This window comes from Camelus dromedarius, chromosome 5 (assembly GCF_036321535.1).
Source record: "Camelus dromedarius isolate mCamDro1 chromosome 5, mCamDro1.pat, whole genome shotgun sequence".
Lineage (NCBI taxonomy): Eukaryota > Metazoa > Chordata > Mammalia > Artiodactyla > Camelidae > Camelus > Camelus dromedarius.
The window spans coordinates 21,848,394-21,865,536 of NC_087440.1; the positions used below are offsets into that span (position 1 = coordinate 21,848,394).

At 51.9% G+C, this 17,143-nt stretch overlaps 1 protein-coding gene across 2 annotated transcripts; it reads left to right on the forward strand.

Moving 5' to 3' along the window:
- The first annotated feature begins 1,475 nt into the window (after positions 1-1,475).
- RPAP1 (RNA polymerase II associated protein 1) lies at positions 1,476-16,863 on the forward strand. Of its 2 annotated transcripts, none has more exons than XM_031453278.2 (25): positions 1,476-1,535; positions 2,339-2,596; positions 2,900-3,048; positions 3,303-3,392; positions 3,835-3,955; positions 4,560-4,781; positions 5,667-5,843; positions 6,854-6,969; positions 7,250-7,348; positions 8,244-8,345; positions 8,573-8,740; positions 8,995-9,177; positions 9,303-9,437; positions 9,514-9,684; positions 10,194-10,351; positions 10,809-10,967; positions 11,119-11,320; positions 11,761-11,879; positions 12,150-12,345; positions 12,546-12,698; positions 12,926-13,068; positions 13,646-14,402; positions 15,856-16,032; positions 16,180-16,239; positions 16,347-16,863. In XM_031453278.2, exons 2-25 carry the CDS (start codon positions 2,416-2,418, stop codon positions 16,494-16,496), a joined length of 4,188 nt encoding a protein of 1,395 aa, XP_031309138.1. In that variant the 5' UTR covers positions 1,476-1,535; positions 2,339-2,415; the 3' UTR covers positions 16,497-16,863. The 2 variants fall into 2 exon arrangements, with proteins under 2 accessions (XP_031309138.1, XP_031309139.1); XM_031453279.1 differs by lacking the exon at positions 1,476-1,535 and adding an exon at positions 1,555-1,741.
- The last annotated feature ends 280 nt before the right edge of the window (positions 16,864-17,143 follow it).

Consider the following 17,143-nt stretch of genomic DNA (forward strand, 5'->3'; position numbering starts at 1 on the left):
TAGATTCAGCTTCAATTTTTTGGCTTGAAGGCTTGCTAGGAAGTGTTTTTGCATTTCCAATGGCATCACAACAGGAGGCACACTGTGACCAGTGGCCCCACTTTTAATACTATTAAGCTTCATCAGTAGGTTCATAAGTTGGCTACCTGATCCATCCATACAAAGTCCTTATTAAATTTTTACCTAATAGTTTAACCGGCCATTGATGATCATTGCCTGGAGAGATTATTTCATTAGTGGTTGCAAACAGTGATTTTCCACTTTCATTCTTCCTACATTTTTGGTTCCAGTTTCCCTCCCTCATTCATTGTAACTTCTGACCAGTCAGTACTATTTGGACCCCAAGACTGGCTAAATATTAGTAGCTGAAATTTACTGCTGAAGTTGAAACCGAGAAAGCTAAAGGATTCTGTAGAATACCTGCAAACTTTATAGAAATGCAAATTCTGGGGTCCTATTGGATACTTACTAAATCAGAAACTCTGAGGGTGAGGCCCAGCAATCTGGTTTAACAAGCCCTCCAGAACTTCTGATGCCTGCTGAAGTCTAGGAACCCCTGTACTAACATCAAGTACCCTAAGATGGCCTTCAGTCCAGTAATGATTTACTAAGATCCTACATGCATGGCAATATGCTGGGTGCTGAGCAGTACGGATGAAAAAAAAAAAAAAAAAAGAAGAAGAAGAAGGCCTGATGTCCCCAAGGAACTCAGTCTATACAAGGGAACAGGGCACATGCTTGTGAAAAGCTAACCAGTGATAGGTGATGGTCTGCAGTATGTTCACAATATGGCACCAAGATGGAAGATTCCAAGGACAGTTCAGTGACTGGGCCCAGTTGGTAAAGGTTTACAGTTGAATCCAGCTAGGCCTTAAAGGAAGAGAAAGACTTTAGGGATGGGGTGGAAGAAAAAAGAGGGAGGATTTTCAAGAATGGGCACTGGCATGAACAAACACAGGATGCTCACGATGAGAATCACCTTGCAGGCAATGAGGCTTGTTGTTTCTTCTCCTCCCCTCCCCTCCCCTCTCCTCTCCTCTCCTCTCCTCTCCTCTCCTCACTATTACCATTCCTGCAGCGTTTCTCTCTTTGGACCTTGCCTTTCCTTTTTCATAGTTACCCTCTTGCTCACTCATAATCACACACATTCGTGTGTACGCAGGTTTCTAAGTGCTGCCCCTGAGCTTGGGTGCTGGGATGCGGGATGTGGTTATCCGGGCTGGAGAGTGCACAAGGGCGTCTGAGGAAAACTTCGCCTCCGTGACGAGTATTGTATGTTAGAAGGGGCTGTGCCGGCTGTACATCCGAAGGATGAGAGTTACGAATGCCTGCCTAGAACTTACGCGGTGGGGTACAGCGCCGCAATTGGGATATCTTAGCACTCCCGCGTACTGAACACCTAGAGAGCAACTTTCACTTCCCGCCGAGGGTGGGCGGAGCCAGGCCCTAGGAGGCGGGGCTGGGCTTCGGGGCGGAAGCTCAAAACCGGTGGCGGCGGAAGCACGGCCCCAGCGGCGCAAGATGGCGGCGCCCAGGTGATTATAGACCAAATAGGTGGCTGGGCTGGGCTGGAGAGACGGACTTCAGGAAACCCCGGTGGAGGGCTCTGGTGCAGGGTATCTATTTCCTTTGTCGGAGCCTGCCCGAGTGTCTCTGCTCTGCCCAGGAGCGGCCGCAGCCTCTTCGATGCGGAGATCCCGGGCACGGCCCTCCATCCGCGGGCCGCACAGACTCAGACTCGGTGATTTCTCTGTGCTGGGGCGGGTGGTCCAGCAGCGCCCGAGGCTGTAGAGCTCCTGGGGTAGTTGTGGGGCCCGGCTGAGTACAAGTGTTGTACTTCTTTGGTGAAGTTTATTCCTAAGTATTTTATTCATTTTGATGTTATTGTAAATAGAATTGTTTTCTTAATTTCGTTTTCTGATTATTCTTTGCTAGTGTATAGAAATACAGATGACTTTTATATATTGATCTTTCACAATCCAGGGATTTTAATAATTTGAACATCTTTAGGCCAGGCATGTTCCCTCCAGTTTGATACCGAATCACCACTCCCTGGTATGACACATTTATCTGCCTGGTTCCTGGTGGCATTTTCCTTAGGTCACTTATGGTTGTTCCTGAGAGTTTTATCATCCACACTGTAAACAACTTAAGTTGGCAGTGAATATTGCTGCGGGGCTGATGACATCAGGGAGGGCTGAGTAGGGAGGGAATGGCAATAAAGTATGAATGAGGTGGAACGAGTTGATATGAACCCAGGGGTAAAAAGTCTTCTCTGATGCACAATAAAGAGAATCAAGGTTAGTTACAGAGGGCCCATCATTTTTATTGCTTTTAGGGGTGAATGAGGGTGAATTCCATACACTGAAGCAGTGCTGAAAAGAGTTGCACTAAGGAGGCAACTGCAGTGTCAAGATGCTGTCAAGACCAAAGCCAGGGGAGTCTGAGGTGGACCTGCTGCGCTTCCAGAGTCAGTTTCTTGCTACTGGTGCAGCCCCAGCAGTACAGTTGGTGAAGAAAGGAAGTAGAAGAGGTGGCGATGCTAACCTGGACCAGCCTCTGCTACAGAAGCATCGGGATGTGGTGATGCTGGACAGTGAGTGGCTGTGGGTATGAGGTTGAGAGGAAGAAAGATACAGCCTCAGGGTCTTCTCCCTCTTCCTGATGTGACTGGATTCTGCCCCATCATTATTTCAGAATGGCATAGCCTCTGTTGCTGCAGCCCCATTTTTCATATGAAGAAACTGAGGCTCAGGGGTTACATACCTTGCCCAAAGTGACATAGCTTGAACCAGGGCCCCACAACAGCTGCCTTTCTTTCTTTGGCTTTCCCCTAGCCCTCAGTCTCTTCCTGGGATGGTATGAGTAACCTCACATCTGGGTTTTTTTTCTTTCTCAGATCTCCCAGATTTGCCCCCAGCTTTGGTTCCTGCTCCCCCAAAGAGAGCCAGGCCCAGCCCTGGCCATCTCCTGCCTGAACATGAGGACCCTGAAGAGAGGCTGAACAGGCACGATCAGCACATCACTGCTGTCTTGACTAAGATTATTGTGCGTCTCACCCTGGTTGAATGGGATGAGGCAACCTAGGGCAGCAAGGGTGTTGGGTGGGGGGGTGAGCCTTATGAATAGAGGGTGACTCAGAAAGGTAGGACTTTATCTCCCTCCAGTCAGGGTGGGGGCTGGTTTAGAATCTCTGTGCCCTCAGAAGCAAGGTGAATTCTAGTCATACAGAACTGGGGCTGGTAGGATAGGATCCGGCCTATGGAAATCTCTGCATCTTCTGCTTTGTGCTTTGCTGACAGGAACGAGATACAAGTTCAGTGGCTGTGAATCTGCCTGTGCCCAGTGGCGTTGCTTTCCCTCCTGTATTCCATTGCTCGCAGGGGAGACAGGTAGGCAGAGGTAACCTTAGATGGTATTTAGGGGACAGTCAGGTGAGCATCACAGTTCATCTTCCCCAGGTAGATAATCTTAATAATGATAAGCAATTCTGTCATTAAAACAGCACCACAATAAGCACTTTATGTGCATTACTTCATTTAATCCTCGTAACAACTACATGTATCATTATTTCCATTTTTCAGATAAGGAAACTGGTAACTTGTTCAACACCACACATCTAATAGATAGAAGAGCCAGAAATTCAACTCAAGTCTGTCAGACTTCAAGACCTGTGCTCCTATAGGGCCCTGTTTCTTGAGGACTAGGGTTGTAACCCTTGGAGATTAAGCAAGTCCTTTGTGTCTCTTTGTTCCAGTGGCCTTGGTATAAAGAGGTTGAGAAGAGAGTGGGGTAATGAGCATCAGTCACCTGGGTTTTCTTTTTACTCTATAGGGGAAGCCAGCAATATCTGGTAAGAGAAGTATCTTTGCTCAGGAAATTGCAGCAAGGAGAGAGGCTGAAGCCAAGGTCCCACCAGTTAGAGAAGTTGCATCTACCTTGGACCCACCAGAGGGTGAGCTGGGGTTGAAGAGGCCTTTTTGTAACACACAATCATAGAGTCATCTTTGGATGTACTACGTTTTCCTTGCCTCATGTATGAAGTGCTATGAGCCATCTAAAGAGGAACTGTCCCATATCCCCACTTAGAGTACTGAGTATGGGCATCCTGGGTTCACATGTGGGTCTTAGGTACAGGGAGAAAACAGGCCATTACTTGACTGTAGGAGAAAGGAAGGGGATAGAAGTGTCTGGTAGAGACTGTAAAATAAAGATGTAGGCGAAGATTCCTTTAATGATGCAAATTACTAGCAGAAGAGCTGGGGGTGGGCCTATGGAGGCAGATGGCTGCCTAGTCATCCAAGAGAAGAGTCAGAAAGTAAGATATTTCTGAGGGAAGCCTTTTCATAAAAGTCCAAGGGAAGGAATGAGTGGAGAGGTCATCATCCCAACCCAACCCCAGGGTGCCTGGAGTCCTGTGCTGGACCCAGGGGGGCTCCACTCTGTGCCTGGAAAATCTTGGGGGCTTCCAACTGTCTTCAGAGCCAATGGGATTAGGGAAGAGGGCCAGAAGGCCCAGTTCGGGCGAGGCAATAAAACCGATTGTACACTGCTTCCAGGTGCTGTGACCTGTGCGGCCATCACACCTAGGAAGCAGGGCAACCAGCTTCCACCGGGCAGCTCCAGCTTCCAGGGACCCCATCTGGTTACAGGGAAGGGGCTCAGGACCCAGGAAGCTGAGCAGGAAGCCCAGACCATCCATGAAGAGAACATAGCAAGACTGCAAGCCATGGCTCCGAAGGAGATCCTGCAGGAACAGCAGCGGTTGCTGGCTCAGCTTGGTACGGGTACCTGGCTTTTCTGCCAACACCAGGCTGGGAAGGGACTGCCACTTACGGAGGAAGGCTTCCTCTGAGTGCCAGGCAGAGGAGTTTAGCACATTTCACTCTGTCCTCAAACTGTTCTTGTGAGGTAGGTGGTACTAACCTCATTTATTTATGAAAAAAACAAAAAACAAAAACCCAAAACCTTAAGAAATCCTTCCCCAGGTCACATAGCCTGGTACCACATCCTGGTAAGGAACCCAGATGAGATGTAAACCAGTTCTACTTGGTCTCATGGGCTGTGCTCTTAATTAGGATGCTATGTATATTATACCACCCTCATGTAACATACAGCGTATCACAGCTGTACTCTGGTGTGGCTACTGTATACTCTTACATGATGCTGTGCTATATACTACATCTCCCTCCTAGTTTCTGTTCACCAGGACAGGAGCGCCTAGTCAATCTTGTTCCAAACTTTGTATCTAGCACTAGCACTTATATAAAGCATAGCATATATTAGGTTTTTAGTGAATATTTGTACATATATAAATTAGCTGAAAGAAAAATTATTCCTCTTAAATGCCTTCTTTTTGGCCCTAGTCAGTATGGATTCCACAGCCACTTACTTTGGGCCCCTGACCTGGCGCCAAGCAACAGGGATGGGCAGAGAGACCTGGGACAGGGGTCTGTGAAGGTAGGGGGCTAGGTGGACAGGCAGGTCCCAGTGACAGATATGGGTCATCAAGTCTCCCAAGAGAGCCCAGTGGGCTCAGGCCAGGGCTGGGAGGTGGCTTGTCTTGGCTTTGGCACCCATAGAAAGGCAGTATTCAGCAGGTTTCAGGTCTTTAGGAGACTGGGGAGGATCTGCTCCCACCCACTCTCCCCTCCACACTCTTCTAGATCCCAGCTTGGTTGCTTTCTTGAGATCTCACAACCGCACCCGGGAGCAAGCAGGAGAGAAGGCCACAGAGGAGCAGAGGCCAGGAGGACCCCCTGAGGTCGCTGGGAAGGAGCCCATCACGCCACCTTCTGCCAGCGAGCCCAGGCAGGAGGAAGCGCTGGAGCCAGAAGCCCCAGGTTTGGAAAGGGGGATACTTTCGGGGATTGAAAGTAGAAGAAAGTATTCCTTCTCAGCCTGGCAGATGGGAAGAGAGAGAATCTTCTCTGTCGTTGAACATCTAACATTAATCCTCATTATTGGCTTGAAATCAGTCTTCATTTGCTGATGCGTATATTCTTCCTGCACATGCTTCCTGTTTTCTTGTCCTGTACTGCTCCTTCTCCCCCTTCCCTGGTAAGAGACAGCAGGGTGTGATGGCTGAGTGGCCCCCCTCCCCCGCCAGACCATCTGCCCCCTGCCTTTGCAGTAGCTGCCCCAGCTCTGGCTTCATCCATCCCACAGTTCTTTCTGCCTCTGCCCTCAGTGTTGGGGGGTTGGTGGCAGGGCCAGGGTGATAGGAGAGGAAGAAGAGTCTAACGTGGGTCTTATGAACATGCCAGACCCGAAGCAGAGAGGCCAGAGGTTGCACTCGTCTTCCAGGAACTGGATTATTTTATTAGTGATTAACAAGAGAAGAAATTGAATTTTGAGAGCCCGGAACCTCCTGCCGCTAGATGAGCTCCAGGCCGGTTGAGCAGGTTGGGTTGGGGTTGCGGGTGGTGAGGAAGGAGGAGGATGTTGTAGGTGTGTGTTTCTACATCTGGCTCTGCTGAAGCAGTGCAGCTGCCCCCTCCTCATTGTCCCCACTTCCGTGCTCCTTTGGAAGGTTGGTACTAGAGAGTGAACTCTGTTTTCCCTAGTGTGTGTGGTCCTCCCTTCCTCCCTCCTCTTCTCTTCCTTCTTCTTCCCCTTCCACTTTCCCCTCCCAACAAATCCTTGGTGTCATCCAGCAAGGGGTTAGATCTCAGGACTGGGTGTGTTCTACCATATCTGAAATATTCCAGCTCCAGGCCATTCCATTAGCCATAGCTGAGGGCAGAGGCTACCAGACCCTTCAGCAGAGGTGGACGTGGCTGCTGGGTGATGACCAGGATTCCAGAGTGAGCTGAGCCCCTTAGGGAACACTACTCTGCTTCCACCTCCCCAGCTCTGGCACTGCCTGTGACTCCCCACAAAGAATGGCTGCACATGGACACTGTTGAGCTGGAGAAGCTCCACTGGACCCAGGACCTTCCTCCACTCCGGCGGCAGCAGACGCAGGAGGTGAGGAGGGCCAGCTGGCTCATGAGGGGTGGGATGGGGTGGGAGTTCTTGTTCTTGCACCTAGAATTTAGGCCCTTCTCTTCCCCTGAGTTTGAGAAATACCTCACCTTTGTGCTTACCCTCCTCTTCCTGCCTGGCCTGCAAGGCCAGAGGGGCCCCCATTCTAGCCAGAGGTAGAGTCAGGACCTAAGTCCTGAGAGGCCAGGGATTGAAGGTGAGGAATCGATGTGGGGAAGTTACTGATGCTCCCAGCCCACAGTCCTCTTTCTCTACCCACTAGAGGATGCAGGCCAGATTCAGTCTTCAGGGAGAGCTACTGGCCCCCGATGTGGATCTTCCCACCCATCTGGGCCTGCACCACCATGGAGAGGAGGCTGAGGTGAGGCATGGGGTCCAGGGAGTCCGGGGCAGCTCTCAGCAAGTACTTTTAACAACCACGTGGAGAAGAACGGCTGCTCAGCTGCCTTGGCCCTCCTGTGTGCCTGGTTCCAATTCACGGCCTTGCTGACCTTTCAGTTCTTAGGCTTGAAATCTTTTTCCTCATTCCCTCACATCCCAGTCAGTCGCCAGAACTTGTCAATTCTGTTAGTCATTTCTGCATGATGCTTCCTAGTTAAGAGCCTCACTTTCTCGTTTCTGCTCAATCACCATGTCCTCTCCTCTTGCCATCATTCCCTACTGTCCCTCGCGGGACTGCCATACTGATTTCCTCGGGCCCAGCTCAGGCTCTGCCTTGCCTCAGAAAGTTGCCCGGTCCCCAGATTGCTCACAGAATAAGGTCAGTACAGCCCTTCTGCTTTCTGTCCCTGCTGACCCTGCAGCTCTGCCTCCCTCACTCCTGCTGCACTTCCTGCTGCCTTCTCCTCACTTACACCCGGTGCTCGAGGACCTCCAGGGCTCAGTCCCTGAGGCTTGCTCCAAGGAATGCCTTTACCCTCTGCTCCATGCCAGGCCATCAAAACTCTATCCATCCACTGAGACCAGATCACTTTTCCAGGTCCTCCTTCTTTCTCTCTCTCCTGTTCTCTGGTTGCAAATTAAACACCAGTTACTGCATTCCTCCCAATCTGCCTTGTGCCATGGTGACTTGTGTGCACCTCTTATTTTCTTTACCAGTTTGAGGATCCATGGAGAGCAGAGACAAGAGATATCATTTCCTTTTCTTTGTCTTCGCCTTGACACTGAACTCAGCATCAGATAGGGGGTTGCTGCACATTTGTTGGTGGGTGCTGCCCTGTGTCTTGGCTCCCTCTGACTTCTTGTCCCTGCCCCAGAGAGCAGGGTACTCCCTTCAGGAGCTGTTCCACCTGACACGCAGCCAGGTGTCCCAGCAGAGAGCACTAGCGCTGCATGTGTTGGCCCAGGTCATCTGCAGGGTGAGTGGACTGCTGGCCTGGTCCTGCCCACCCCACTCCTCCCCCCGACCTTTGACCTTCCCACTTCCTGCCCATTTCACTCTGACTCACTCATCCATACACCAGCTGCCCGTGGGTCACACTGGGAATGGGACAAACCCAGGGTCCTAGGTGGGCAAGTGAAGGATTTAGGACGAGACTCTATAACTTCAGTGTTTTCAGCCAGGTTTTATCCTCCTACCCTCCAGGCCCAGGCTGGTGAGTTTGGGGACCGGCTGGTGGGCAGTGTCTTGCACCTCCTTTTGGATGCTGGTTTCCTCTTCCTGCTGCGCTTCTCCCTGGATGACAGAGTTGATGGGGTCATCGCAGCTGCTATCCGGGCTCTTCGGGCTCTGCTCGTGGCTCCTGGAGATGAGGTATAACAGGCATAGGAATGAGGCTTCAAGGCATCAGGGTCCCTGCTCCTCCTGCTGGGCCTGCCTTCATTGCTGAGGCTTTGCCGGGCAGAGCAGAAAATGGGGTGGCCCCATTACCCTCTTCTTCTAAAGGCCCCAAAACCCAGGAGCCTTGCCTCTCTGTCTTTTGTGGCTAGCTTTTGCTCTCCACTCCTGGACCCATTTCCTGGCCTGATCCCCTCCTCTTCCCACCCTCACTCTCTTTCCTCTGGCAGGAGCTCCTCGACAGCACCTTCTCTTGGTACCATGGAGCTTTGGTGTTCCCTCTGATGCCGAGCCAGGAGGACAGGGAGGATGAAGTTGAGGATGAGGAACCCCCAGCAGAAAAGGCAAAAAGGAAGAGCCCTGAGGAAGGAAACCGGCCTCCATCTGACCTGGCCCGACATGATGTCATCAAGGTAAAAGTGCTGGGGGAGCTGTACCGGTCCCGTGACCTCCGGGACAAACACATGTTGGGCAAGAGGAGTCGTCAAGGCCTGGACCCTGTTGAATTTGGCAGTGGGTTTGTCTCTTGGATCCTCAGGGGCTTCTGGCCACTAACCTTCTTCCTCGGCTGCGCTACGTGCTGGAGGTGACCTGCCCAGGACCTTCTGTGGTCCTTGACATCCTGGCCGTGCTCATCCGCCTGGCCCGGCATTCCCTGGAGTCAGCCACAAGGGTGAGAAAGAGGAGGCAAGGAATGGGCAAAGAGCCTAGCTGGCCTGGGCTTGACCTCAGCCTCCCATTCTGCACAGGTCCTAGAGTGCCCTCGGCTGATAGAGACTGTGGTTCGAGAGTTCCTGCCCACCAGCTGGTCCCCCTTGGGGGTGGGGCCTACCCCCAGTCTACACCAAGTGCCCTGTGCTCCTGCCATGAAACTGCTTCGTGTCCTGGCCTCGGCTGGTAGGAATATTGCTGCCCGGCTGGTAAGCAGGACCCAGGGCGAGGGACGGGGGTTTGAGACAGGGCTGGGCTCGGGGCTAAGCATGGCCCCTGCACTCCAGGTGGCCCACTTATATCATCTTACTCTTCGTATATATTCCAGTTGCCTAGAAATGCAACAGAATGCTTCAGACAAGAACCTCATCACCTAGAGCCTAGTGTATCCTGTAGGCTTGCTCTGCTCTCATTTTGTGCAGGGAAGGCTCCCTGGACCTTGGACCCAGACCCGAAGAGCCACATACAAATAGGCACCCATCCCCCATAGCCAAGTAGCCCTAGAAAAGGTCCCCAACAAGTGCTTGCTGAATAAAAGGAGGGAAGAAGGGAGGGATGGATGAGGTAGTCTCACCCTTGCCTGGGGCTATGACCCTGTGGCACCAGCAGGGCCTGGAATGGGGCTGAGTTGAGGCAATCTCTATAGTAAGAGAACCTGAGGCTTGGAAACTGGGGCTCCCAGCTGATGCTGATCCCCAGACTCTGTGCCCACCCCTAGTTGAGCAGCTTTGATCTCCGGAGCCGCCTGTGCCGCTTTATAGCTGAGGCTCCCCAGGAACTGGCCTTGCCCCCAGAGGAAGCAGAGATGCTGAGCACTGAGGCCTTCCGTCTGTGGGCCGTGGCCGCCTCCTATGGCCAGGGCGGTGACCTTTACAGGTGAGGAGAGACAAAGGTAGGCTCCCTCACAGACCTCTCTGGCTCTGCACTCTGGCCTCACCTGATGATTCAGCCTTGCTCAAGGTTCAAGCTCGGAAGGAGGCTGAGCATGTTGAGGAGGTGATTCTGGGAGGAGTGAAGACAGCTTGGGAGTCAGGACAAGCCAGGGAAAGTGGAACAGAACTGGGTTAACCACATTCTGTGCACAACAGCATTGGTATCTTGGTGAAATCAGACTGAAATTCCCTGTTATGGAGGGAAGCCTTAAGGGGCTATTTCCTTCCTTTAGCCCCCAGCCTTCTCTCTTGAAGCCTTCTGAGAATACTCAGCCCTCAGCCTCCCCTTCCTGCTCCTGCTCAGCCGGATGCAGATCAGATCCCTGGGGCAGGGCTGTGCTTTGTTTCTTGTATCTCCATCTCCCTTCTCACACTGAAAGGAGGTCCTTGTTCTCCCCTAGGGAGCTATACCCGGTGCTGATGCAGGCCCTGCAGGCTGTGCCCAAGGAGCTCAGCACCCACCCCCCTCAGCCCCTGGCCCTGCAGAGGATAGCGTCTTTGCTCACTCTCCTCACCCAGCTGACCCTGGCAGCCAGCAGCACTGCCCTTGAACCCAGCAGGTAAGTTAGAGCCCTGAGCTGCTGGCAGGGAAGTCCTTTCAGGTACTCAGGACAGGTGGGAGTGCTCCTTCATGGGGAGAGGGTGGCCAGAGCTTGGAGGGGAGGCAGGGCTGGCAGATCCTTACTGTAGCCCCTTTTGGCACTCCTGTAGTGACTCTGCTGAGGCCAGTCTGTCGGCCACCACTTCCCTGATCACTTGGACACAGGTGTCTGGGCTCCAGCCTCTCGTGGAGCCATGTCTAAGACAGACCTTGAAGTTGCTGCCCAAACCTGAGATGTGGAGTGCCCTGGGCCCAGTGCCCACTGCCTGCCTGCTCTTCTTGGATGCCTACTACCAGGCCTGGAGCCAACAGGTGAGTGTTGCCCGCCTGCCTTCCACCCTGCCCCGGTGCCCTGCCTGCATCTTAGCATTCCATCCTCTTTCTCCCTGTCTCCACCTCTCCACTCCTACCCCACCAATTTCTACCTTTTCCTGCCCTCCACCTTTTCCTTCCTACCTGTCTCCCTCTTTCCACCTCTACACCCAGTGGAGCTTCCAAGGAGCCATGTTCTCTGGTGGGGACCAGAGAACCCCCACACAGCAGCCCAGCCTCCCTGCAGCCTTTATGCTTTCTGGACAATGGGTGCCAGAGCAACCTCAGGGTCTTCTCTCTCTCCAGAAGGATCAGAAGTCAGAAGCCTCCAAACACTGACCGTCTTGGGCTCTGGGAATCGTGGGCTTGGCCTGGGTGCACAGGGTCTAGGAGAATGGGGGTCCTGGGCCATCAGCTCAGTGAGTTTCTTGGTCTTCCAGCCAGGCTTGTGCCCAGGAGATTGGCTTCAAGACATGGAGCGCCTGTCAGAGGAGCTGCTGCTGCCCCTGCTGTCCTCGCTGAGCCAGCCCGCTCTGGGCAGCCTGTGGGATTCCCTGGGGTATGTACTGTGTGTGGTTGTGGGGTGGGAAGGGGCTGTTTCTCTCCTTGCAGGGTTCCTGGGTCTAGCTCCCTGGTCCATCCCCAGGTGAAACCCCTCAGCCTGAGGGAAACCTGCATCCCTGGCAGACAACAGTTGGGGGCTCCCAGGAAGTGGGCACTGGTCTACATGGCCAAGTTCCTGCTGGCCTTGGTCGCAGACCAAGCAGCTCTTTCCAGCCTGGCACACATCAGGCCAGAGCCCCCCTCAGCTTCTCCATTCTGCCTCTAGGGGCTGCTCCCCTCTCTGCAACCTGCAATCCTCTGCTCCAGCCCCTGAAGCTCTCCCCAGCTTGGTATCACTGGGCTGCACAGGGGGCCGCCCCCCTCTCAGTCTGGCCGGCTCAGCCTCGCCCTTCCCGTTCCTCACGGCCCTCCTCTCTCTTTTCAACACCATGTCCCGGTTCCACAAGGGGCTATGTGGCCAGGTGAGCACTGGGCACCTGGTTAGGGGCCAGGCAGGGGGCTGAGATGGCAGGAGTCAGAATGGGGCAGTGGGGGTGACCCTGGGGAGGGGAGGCTTCTTCTGCCAGCACCCATTTCTCTGAGTTTGGCTGGGGAGGGGGCAGCTGGGGAGCCCAGAAGGGATCAAAGTCACCTAAGTCTGAACAAGCTTGCTTTTCCTCAGCTGGCTGCCATACTGGCTGCCCCAGGACTCCGGAGCTACTTCCTCCAATGCGTGGCTCCCGTGGCCGCGCCACACCTCACACCCTTCTCTGCATGGGCCTTGCGCCACGAGTGCCACCTGCAGTACCTGGCACTCTCTCTGGCCCAGAAAGCGGTGGGTGCCCCAACCCCCTGTACCTCTGTCCCCCACTTCCGTTAACTCCATCCTGCTTCTCTGGAACTTGTGTTGCTTCTGGCAGGCCATGCAGTTCCTACTTCCCTGCAGACATGTCCAGGATCTATACCCATCAGCATATATTCTCTTGCTCACTTGTCTTTGCTTTGTCCTGTCTCACCCCCTCTGCCTACCCCCTACACCCACCCCTGCTTTTCTGTCCACAGGCAACACTCCAGCCAGTGTCAGCCACCGATGCTGCCCTCCATCACAGCATGGCCCTGGCCCTGCTGAGCCGGCTGCTGCCTGGAAGCGAGCACCTCGCCCATGAGCTACTGCTGAGCTGTGTATTCCGGCTGGAGTTCCTCCCGTAAGTCTAGGGCTGGTGGTATCAACACGGCCCTTTGAGAGGCTGCTGTGGTTGTTGACAGAGCAGCCCTGAATTTGGGGCTAAGAGACCTGAATTTAATTCTCTTTCTTCCAAGGACTAACATTTAACCTGTCTGAGCTTCCATTTCCTCATTAGTAAAGTGAGGATGAGGATAGCACACTAGAGAATTACTATGAGACTTCTGTGACTGTGTGGCAAAAAAATAATATATAAATTAGCTATATGCTTGTAATAGGTAACAGTTACTCAGTACTTACTCTTTGTGTGCTACTCTATTTTAATTATCTTACCTGTACCATGAGATGGATATTATTATTATCCCCATTTTACTATGAGGAAGCTGAAGCCAGAGAAGTTCTGTAAACTTGCACCTAGACATCTGGCTCTAGTGTTCCTTCTCTTAACAGCTACACACACTACATGGAAGGTTATTAGGGGAACAGAGTGGAACAGGTTTGGACCTAGGAGCCTCTGGGAAGCCCTGGAGAACTGGCATGGACTTCAGGGCTATGCCAGGGTTCCAGCCCTCATTTTTGGCTTTTGGGTTCTGTTACAGGGAAAGAGCATCAGGGGGCCTCGAGGCAGCTGATTTCTCTGACCGGCTCTCCTTGGGGAGTGGCAAGGACTTGGGGTGTGGGCGAGGGGCTCTGCTAGCTCAAGCCTGCCAGGACCTTCCCAGTATCCGCAGCTGCTACCTGACCCACTGCTCACTGGCCCGAGCCAGCCTGCTGGCCTCTCAAGCCTTGCACCGAGGGGAGCTACGGCGAGTCCCAGCCCTGCTGCTCCCTGTGCCTAAGGAGCCGCTGCTGCCCACTGACTGGCCTTTCCTGCCATTGATTCACCTCTACCATCGGGCCTCAGATACTCCATCGGGGCTCCCTCCTGCTGATACCGTGGGCACAGCCATGCGAGCCCTGCAGTGGGTGCTAGTCCTGGAGAGCTGGCGCCCGCAGGCCCTCTGGACTGTGCCTCCTGCTGCCCGCCTGGCACGGCTCATGTGTGTGTTCCTGGTGGACAGTGAATTGTTCCGGGAGACCCCAATACAACGTCTGGTGGCGGCCCTCTTGGCCCGGCTGTGCCAGCCTGAAGTCCTACCAAACCTCAAACTGGATTGCCCACTTCCAGGCCTGACGTCTTTCCCGGACCTCTATGCCAACTTCCTGGAGCATTTTGAGGCTGTCTCTTTTGGTGACCACCTCTTTGGGGCTCTGGTCCTCCTTCCCCTGCAGCGTCGGTTCAGCGTCACCTTGCGCCTTGCCCTGTTTGGGGAGCATGTGGGAGCCTTGCGAGCTCTGGCCCTGCCTCTGACCCAGGTACTTTTCTCAGCCCAGCGGAGCCCACCCACCATGGGCATCCTGTACTGGGCCTTGGAGATGCAGTCCTGAGCAGTGGGGAGCTTTGGTGGGCTTCAGGTTCCTAATCTTGCCCCTTGGGGGCTTTAAGGAGATTAAGAGAATCCACGAAAAGGGTTTACCATGGTATCTGGCATACACTGGGTGTTCGTTATTATAACAAGGCACAGCTCCTTGCTCTTGAGGTGCTACAGTCCAGATAAGAGATGTACTAAAGCCAACGTAGTTCTCAGTTACTCACATTCTAGGTGTCAAGTCAGGATTAAGAGAAGGGAGAGATCAAAGTGGGCTTCCCCGAAGGAGAAGACTTTGTGGAAGAAATGGGGATTGACCTGGGCACTGAATGTTGGGTAGAATTTGGATTGTTACGAAGGAAGGACAGAATGCACCTAGTGGTAGAGCATAAGTGAGGCTCAGAGGCAGGAGGGAATAAGACGACAGGGTGGGAGGAGAAAGGAGTCTAGAATAGATTTCAGTTTGGGAACTTGTTGGAAACAAGGCTAAGAAAGTCGTAAAGGGCTCAAATATCAGGCTAAGGAGTTAAACTCATAAGCTGTAAAAAGTTACTTTTTACTTAAGATTTGGTTTTTTATCTTCAGTGTAACTTATTCTGGTAAACTTGAAATATAAACATTTAAATATATGTATGTAAAATATAAATGTATATTTTATATAAAAACCTAAAAAGAAAATATAGAATCTTTTAAGAATTAAAAAGAATATTAACAGTTACCCATAATCAATCCCACTGCCAGGTGGTAACTATTTTGATTTATCTATTTTTCTAGTCTTTTTTAATGTACATATATATTTTTATAAAACTGAGATCACTGCATAATGTTTTCTTCACTTACCATTATTTAATAAGCATTTCTCACATCATTAAATATTCTAAAAAATCAACATTTTTTATTATTATGTAATAATCTATGGTATAGGTGCACCCCAGTTTGTCAGAACCCCTTATTGGGCATGAAAGTTGTTTCTGATTTTTTGCTATTTTAAATAACATTGTGATAAACACCATTGGACATAAACTCATAATCACTTCTGCATGAAATTAAAAATAATTTTTTAGAAAAAGAATTACTAGCCCAAAGAACATGAACTTTTGAAAGGTTTGGTTATGTAACTGAGCAGCTGAACATGACATTTTGAAAGTTTTAATTAAGTAAATTAAACAAGTAGCGGTGGCAGTAGAAACTCACAACTGCTTTTCGGTTTCCCAGTTTCCCTTGCTTTCCAGCTCTTTAGAATTTACCCTAGATCCTTGTGATGGAGGGATGGATGTCTGTCCAGAACCTAATCTCTGCCCTCATGATTTGCTTCATGTGGCCATCAACCATCCACCCTGTTGTCTAGTGATACACATTCTCACCTTCACCCTCAGCATGTCTCATTTCCCCTGTGACAGTTGCCTGTGTCCCTGGATTGCTACACGGGGCCTCCTGAAGACAACCTGGCCCTCCTTCAGCTCTACTTCCGGGCTCTGGTTACTGGTGCGCTCCGTCCACGCTGGTGCCCCGTGCTCTATGCTGTGGCTGTGGCTCATGTCAACAGCTTCATCTTCTCCCAGGACCCAAAGAGCTCAGTAAGTTACATCCCCATCTCCAGAGGGAGGAAGAGAGCTTGCAATTGAACTGCTTCCAGGCCAGCTGGGGAGGAGGTGAGGGCCAGGCAAGGCAGTGATGGGTACCCACTCTTGACCTGGTGCCACCTCTCCCTGTTCTGCCTCTAGGATGAGGTAAAGGCTGCCCGCAAGAGCATGCTGCAGAAAACTTGGCTGCTGCCAGATGAGGTAGGGCGGGGCATATCCTGGAGGATGGGAGAATAGAGGGTCTTGGGGAACAGAAATCTCAACAGGATCTCACCACCCACTTCATAAAGTTTCTTCCCTTTTCGCAGGGTCTTCGGCAGCACCTTCTCCACTATAAGCTTCCTGATGCCACCCTTCCAGAGGGTTTTGAGCAGTATCCCCAGTTGCCCCCTCTGCGTCAGCAGTACGTCCAGAAACTGATCTCTGGGGTGCTCCAAAATGGAGTATCAGAGACGTAGTATAGCTGCTGCAGATAAAGAGTTGGATACAATCTCCTTGAGTTCACCAACAAATGCCTGGCCAGAGAGAAGGACTTTGTGTCCTAAGGATGGAGGAGAAAAGAGCAGAAGGCTTGCCTTCTTGGGAGCAGGCTCTTTGAGCTCTTTTGAAGCAGGGTGAGCCTCCCTTGATCTTGATATCTGGAGCTCAGAATCTAGGGCTTCTGAGGGTCTGTGCTGGCAGTGAAGGGTGACTTAGCTATGTACCCTTTCTTGGGGACAAGACAAACTAAGTACACTTTTCTTCCTCTCCCTGCCCTAGGCCAGGATATGTGAATGTTGGAGCTATGTATTGAAATAAAGAAATTGTTTTAATCTTGGAATCTGATTTGGACTGATTCCAGATGTATTCTTTCAGGACTGGTATTGGGGGATGGGTTATCCTAGGGGGAAGCAGGACTGCTATGAAAGAGATGGGGAAGAACCATGAGTGAGAGGTGAGAACTGAGTTCACATCTGGGACAAGAAAAGTGTGGGTGGGGCAACACTCTTGGGAATGGGGGCACTCCTAGAAGGACTCTCTCAGCAGTCCACTTGGAGTATAGGTGTCCTTAATGAGGTCAACATCTTGTCTCCTTATGGTCCCCTATTTCCATCAACTGCCATCT